Source organism: Belonocnema kinseyi, chromosome 10 (assembly GCF_010883055.1).
Source record: "Belonocnema kinseyi isolate 2016_QV_RU_SX_M_011 chromosome 10, B_treatae_v1, whole genome shotgun sequence".
NCBI lineage: Eukaryota > Metazoa > Arthropoda > Insecta > Hymenoptera > Cynipidae > Belonocnema > Belonocnema kinseyi.
In genome coordinates this window covers 61,222,952-61,230,095 of record NC_046666.1, presented here as the reverse complement: position 1 = coordinate 61,230,095, position 7,144 = coordinate 61,222,952, and the positions used below count along the sequence as shown (strand labels likewise).

The 7,144-nt window shown below is 27.5% G+C and overlaps 1 protein-coding gene across 1 annotated transcript in view; it reads right to left on the bottom strand.

Moving 5' to 3' along the window:
- Window positions 1-7,121, bottom strand: part of LOC117181799 (pre-mRNA-processing factor 19) — a 20,873-nt gene extending 13,752 nt beyond the window's left edge. Inside the window, exons 1-4 of the mRNA XM_033374770.1 lie at window positions 6,963-7,121; window positions 6,234-6,383; window positions 1,209-1,486; window positions 934-1,128 (exon numbers count right to left, since the gene is read on the bottom strand). Of these exons, the coding sequence (XP_033230661.1) occupies window positions 934-1,128; window positions 1,209-1,486; window positions 6,234-6,383; window positions 6,963-6,981 (642 nt within the window). The 5' untranslated portion in view covers window positions 6,982-7,121. The remainder of the gene's footprint in view (window positions 1-933; window positions 1,129-1,208; window positions 1,487-6,233; window positions 6,384-6,962) is intronic.
- Window positions 7,122-7,144: the final 23 nt, after the last annotated feature.

Here is a 7,144-nt window from a genome sequence, read left to right as displayed (position 1 = left end):
TATTTTATTTACAAAAAAAGTTTTTAGGTTCAAAAAAATATTCAGTGAACTGAAAAACTGTGGTCGGTAATATAGGTATTTAGCTGTGTCACATGCCCTTAATTCAAGCTGAATAAATTTCTGATTCGACATTTTCGATTTTTTTAAATGTCTGCATATGACTCAACACAACAAAAAAACATGTTTTTGCACATTTTCAACAAAATTGTCATTGAGCAAAAAAATTAATTTTAAATTTCGTAATTTTTTATTATTGTTCACTAGAAAAAGATGTAAATATTAAAACTTCGTCATAATTTTTTTAACCAATAGAAAATATTTCAGTCTGAAATCGTTCAATTTTACTATTTAAATTTATTCACCTTTTTCGAATAACAACGCAGATATTCTTTTTTCTCTGGGCTGAAACTATTTATTTTAGCATATTCATTTTGCAGTTAATGGTGTTCTTCCAAATCACGGCAGCACTCTTCAGTGCTCTTAAACTCAAATTAAAATTGTTCACTTTCTAATCCTTATTTAAAAAGTAATATATATTTTTTAACAGTTCCAATTTTATATTGGATAACAACTTTTGTCTTTAGTTTTCTCATTTTCGACAGGCTTTAAAATTTTTCAGCTTCGTTATGAGTGCAGTTAGTAATATTAGAGAATTTTGCGCGTAATTCAAATATTCAATTTTAAAATATCGTATATTTAAAGAGAAAAGGGGGATGTTTTTTGAGAATAGAGGAAAAGGATAATTTCAAGAAAAAAGGGGAAACAGAGAAAAAAAAGGGGGAAGACTCTAGACTCTGTAATTTGCATGTTAGTACATTCGAGAGAGAAATCCCGGTCACTTTAAGGTTCTCCCGACTTTCCGATCAGACAGAGAGACCCCGCAAATTTCCAACATAGAACAAGATAATAAAAATACTAGTCAATGAAACTTACAGGATGACTGGAGAGAGTTTGGAAATTGCGAATGTTGTCGGCTGTGAAAAGATCTTCTGGGACGGAACGTCCTCGTCGTTTTCGCTCTTGTGTAAGAACTGTAGCTCTATCTTGAAGTTGCTGGATAACTTCGTCTGTGATGCCAGCTTGTTCGGTTGGTTGAGCTGCTGAGCCACCAGCTTCTGCTGCGACAGCCTGAAGAAAATGAGAAATTTTAAAAGAGGATCTTAAAACTAATTGAATGGAAATAACATGTTTGATGAACAGAAGCGTACTGGTTGTGGTATTGCTGTGGGTTGTGTGATTCCAGCTTGTGGTTTGAGAGTAGCCAAAGCTTCTCGAGCAGCAGTAACTTCTTTCGTCAACCTGGCAATGACTCGACACGCGGCATCGTGTTGGTAGAGAGCATGCGAAAGCTCTTGTCGCGCGGTTTGTAGCTGCTGTCTAAGTGTGAATGACTGAAGCATTACGGCATCCCATTCGTCTTGTAAAATTTTTAAAATTGCTGGAATTGATGTGGCACTGGCTGGTTTCGGTCGAACAATGGATGTCGCTGTAATTCACAAGTTACTTGCGTTAAATAAATTGAAAAATTAATTTAAAAATTCCCTGAAAATTTCAGATTTATCCTAATACACTGCCCTGCAAAAGTTTTAGGCCACCTCATTTTTATGACTGAATAAATTCTCTTAATTTTAATTATACCATAGCTAAAAACATTTATCTTTTAAAGGTTGATTGTTTTCGAAATTCTGTATAAAATAAGTCCAGGGTGAAGCCAATTTGTCTAGTTTTTAAGTAGATATTGCAAAAAGTTGGAAAAATTGCAATATTACTTTTGGTAACTAAAATACTTTTGTAAAATGTATGATTCATATAATCATGAAGTTTCTATGCAATTTCCTCAAAATATATATTTATTTAACTTTTATTCTGATTTGCCTAGAGATAAGATGTTTTCAAATTTTTCCAACTTTTTTATTACAACATTAAGATAATTGTTTTAGCTCTCGTATAATTAAAATTAAGAGAATGTATTCAGTCATAAAAAAGAGGTGACCTAAAACTTCTGTACGGCAGTGCATCTCTAGACTTTTCCAGGTAAAGAAATTGACCTACGAGCCTTCAAAGCATTACATAATATTTGAATAATCCAAAATTATCCACTTTTTAATTATTAAATTGTAATTATTAAAAATTAAAAATCGGAATATGTATATAATTTTTCGAGTTTTCTGTAATCAATGTTTTTTCAGTTCTTTTCAAATCAGACAGGTTCTACACTTCAAAACAACATTTTTCGGTGAAGTAATACGCTGTTTTTAAAAGAAATTACAGATGAAAAGCGTTTTTCCAATTTGAGAAAAAAAAACTATTTCTAAAAAGTTTAGACTTCAAATTTGTATACTTGTTTCCAGAAAATACCACTTTTTCTTTAAACTTCTATATAGTTTTTTTACATAATTCAGTTATTCCGAATTTTCTTTCCAGAATCTTTTTTCTAGGATGATCGCAAAACTTTTTTTTTAATTCCCTGATGTTTCCCTTTCAATTTCCTTTTGATTTCTCATTTACTCTGATTATTCAAACTTAAATACTAGAATTCTAATCTTGTAAAATTAAAAATAATGATAAAGGGAATAACACAATTTTAAATTAAATTTGGTAAATAAATTACTCTTGAACGTTATTTGAAAAAACCTCTTATAGCTGTATATGTATGCAGTGGTTTATTCGAATTTTTAATAAAAATTTCAACACGCTTTGGACTGTCGATTTTTCGAAATAAAACAAATTTAACTAACATCAAACCAACATCAAACCGACTTGATTTGCTTGGACTATTACAGTTTTTTAATTACAAATAACTTCATTTCTTTTGGTTAAAAATGGATCCAAAGTCAAGTCGAATATTCGAAATTCGACTTGTTAGAATATTCGAACAAATCCAATTTCAAAAATTCGACTAGACTTTTGGATTAGTTTTAAATCTATTTATTTTTGTTTAAAATTACCAATTTCAGGTCAAAAACACCAACATAAGCTGAAGTTATTGAAAAATTGCAAATATTCTTTGAAGTCTATCAAATTTGCATTAAAAATACCAGTAGTATTCGAAGAAAAACACTAACATGACAGAAAATTGTTCGCAATTGTAAGTCTTCTTCGAAATATATTGATACCCAAACCTATTTAAAAATTGTAAAACTTGTTCGAACTATAATGAAATGACTTTTGTTTTGAAATGTAAATTTCCGGTAAAAAAACGAAAAACGTAAAGTCGGAAAAATTAAAAAAATCTAACTCTAAAGCTAAAATTTCTCCATTTAGGTAATAAAAACTGAGCTGCAAATGATTTTAAGTAATTCTAAGGCAGAGATATTATTAATAGAACAATTGCATTTATGTTACAAAGCGAAAACTTCTTAAATTAGAAGTTAAATTTTTTTTAAATAGTTTTAAAATTCTTTAAAATCTTCAATTTTTAAAAATATCGAAACATCTAAATGTTGTTTAACATTTTTTCCAATTTTAAAGTATTTTAGACATTTTTAAGAGCTTCTAAATATCTTTTAAAATTTTTTAAATTATTGCTAAAGTTGTTTAAAAATCCTGCAAAATATAAATAATTTCTTTAAATCTTCCAGATTCATTTTCGACAATTTTGGAAATCTTTTAAAATATTCTCTTAAAATTAATTTTTCAAAATAAAAAGTCAATTTCAAGTTTTCCAGGAATCATGACTTTCTGTACGAATAGCCAGATTTTGTCGTTATACATAGACATTTCCTTTAAATTATTTGAAATCATTTCAAACTTTCAATTAATTTTAAATCTTTTCAGACCTTCTAAATATCTGCTCAACTTACTCAAATTTTTTCTAGGAATAATAATAGGTGTTCAATATTTATTCTACATCAAAATTCAACAATTATTCTGGCGAATCAAATTTCTTTAAATAGAACAATTAAAACTGCAACCTTCAAAGTTTAGCTTTTTTGTTTACTTTTAAACATTTGATTTATAATTACTGATTTTAAATGAACACTCAAATATTTCCAAATATTGTTCTTTTTTCCTAATTACAAAAATTAATTTTAAAAATTTTCAATTTTTAGATTAAAACAATATTTCAAATTTAAAAACAGCCTTCAATTATGAGTATATTGTTTTGAAGCTATTTTTAAACTGAACAAATGTATACACAGGGTGGCCATTTTTTTTAAATTTTCACCTCCCGGTTCTCACGATGAATATTCGTGATTTCTCCTGGTTTATAACAAAATTAACTTTGTTTGCTAAACCCACGGGTTTTCCACATATGTTATAAATTGTGGAAGTATAAAAATGTCAGCAAACCTTTTTACACGAAATTAATTGATTTTTAAATCATATATTAAGAAGGATAATGAAATTGTTGTGTCTAATAAAGGAAAGTACAGATAAGCGATTTATTGCACACTAGCAGCAAATGCACACGCGCATATCGCGCGTTCCTGTCTCTGAATTTCCATTTACTAACATGAAAATATGCAAATTTGAAAATCCCTTATCAAACCAATTTTTTAACATTAGGTTTTAAATATTTTAAAAATAATATTTAGTAATGAATCATTTCGAATTGCAAGCTTTTGAAATTTAAAAAAATATACCAACTATTTTGGATAATTTGAATAGAAAAAGGAGTTGAATTGTATAATTTCTAAGTCGAAGCGGTAAAAATTAAACAACTGTTATTTGATTTGGAGAATCACGAAATTAGAATGATCTTAGATTAAAAACTTAAAAATATGACAATGAAAAAACGTTAAAAATTGTATATTTAAGATTTAAATTTTGGAAATTGGATAGTTTAAAATTAAGAGTGTGTATTCTTTATAATTAAAATCGTTAAAAATAAATAATTAATGATTGATGACTTTTAAATTTGAATAATTTGAATTTAAAGCGATTAAAATTTGACAATTTAATATTGAAAACTAAATTGAATCTTTCAAATGCCAAGCTTCTGATATTCTAGAATTTTAAATTGTCATGACATAATAAAATTAGAAGATAACATTAAAACTGATTAGAAGACGTTTTCTAAAATGAAATTGTGTTATTTAAACTTTTTTATAATCAAACAATTTAAAATGTCAATTATTGTGAGTAAATTAAAATCACGTAAAAATTAATAATTTTCAAATTACTAATAATACTTTCCAAAATTTAACCAATTCAATTTTAATTGAATATAAAATATTTTTCAATTTGAAATGACTTATTTGTTTACATTTTCAACTAAGAATCGGAGAATTTTAAGATCTTAAATATGAAATTAAAAATTAAGATAAAGAATACAAAACAATACTGTTATGTTACGATTTCATTTTTTGAAAATGTAGTTTCATGCTTTTCAATCAAAAATTGCTTTATATTGACATTCAAGATTATTAAATTAAAAACTGAATATCAAAGGCAAAATATAAAACTTCGAAATATTTAATAGCGAAATGGTCCTAAAATTTTGAATATTTGAATTTTAAACAACAATATATTGAAATTAAAAATTCCAAACCTCCAAAAAACCAATCTAAAAATATATTATTAATAAGTATCATATGCAGTATCAAGTGAAATTTAAAAGGACTGGATAGTTTTTTTTTTACTAAAAGATGTAATTTTTTCAAATCAAAAGCCATAGTTATTTTCGCCATTACAAATTGCAGAATTTTAAATAATGCGAAAAATATTGTAAACCTTTAAAGAATAATTAATTATTTTGAATACTTTAAAAATTATATAATTTCTAGTTGGGAACTTTCAAGAATTACGAAATGCGTAAATTATGAAAAACGGGAAATCTCCAGGTGTGATATTTCTCTCCCGGCTTTCTCTCGATTTGGTGACCACCCTGATACAGTTCCAGTCGGGCGTTTACATTTGTTTGACCAATAAGACTTTCTAATTGTAACAGTTTAATTTTTAGGTTGATAATATAAAAATTCTTAAATATTAAACAGATTATGAGTCGTCTTGTAAAATAAATTATTATCTAATTTTTAATCCTCAAAGTAAAGTTGAATTTTGAAGATCATTAATGAATTCATATTCACAGCCGGTACACTAAAATGTTTTTTCATCCAAAATTGTAGATTTCAAACGCTTCTTTTTTTAAATTTTGGTCTTTTGAATTGCATTTCAAAAATTTTTCAAATGAAAAATGTGCGCTTAAAAATTCTAACGGGTAATTTTAAATTGAAAGATTTTTGATTTTCTCCCCCTTCTGAAAATTACTTTTTATTATAGTAACTTACTTTTGACCTCTATCAGTTGTTCTATGGTAAGATCTTTACGTGAGATGGGATCAATTCCATTGTCAGCAATATATTTTTCGATCAGTCTCTTTTCAAATATTGATCCCGAAACTGGAGATATAACGGGATGCTCTGGCACCTCATTTGAAACTGGAAAAAACCACAATATTTTGATTACTTTATCTGCGATCTTGATAAATGAAAGTCTCTGCAGACTACAATCAAAACTCAAATTTCGGAGGTTATGCGTTACCGGTCTTGAATCTTAAGCATTGTTTGTATAACCCAAAAAGTATAAATTTATGTTTTTTATTACAAACTATAATCATAAAGAATTTCACAATGTCAAAAATAACATACTTGCACAAAATAATGACATTTTGAGTAGAGTAAGGCATTAATAACTCAAAAAAACGTTCAAAGCGAGCAAACTACACGCAAACGCGGCTTTAATGTTCCAAAAAGATTTACAGAGTTTTATGTTACTTAAACAAATTTAACTAAGCGTAAATCACAATCACACTCGCGGAACAACTGTTAAACGAATATTAATAAATAAGTTCTTTGAAAAAGCCCACTATTTGGAGAATTTTTAGCCGAATAATATTTTGAGGTTAGGTCTTATTTTCCAGGAAACTGGCTGTTTGTCGGTGCAAAGTACCAAATCATAAGTTTAAAATGTAATCTTAAATGCTTTGAAGTATTATAAAAAAATTGGAGGATACTCACGTGCACAAAACAGTGACATTTCGGTTTTATTTAACTATCAGCTCTGTCAACACGTAAACTCGTAAACGCACGGAGTTTTTTTGCATTTGGAAATGTTAAGAGGAGAAGCAGAAATCTACCTTATTTATCTATTAAATTAGGATTTTGGTTCCTGGCTTACCGACAGATTACCGACACTGACG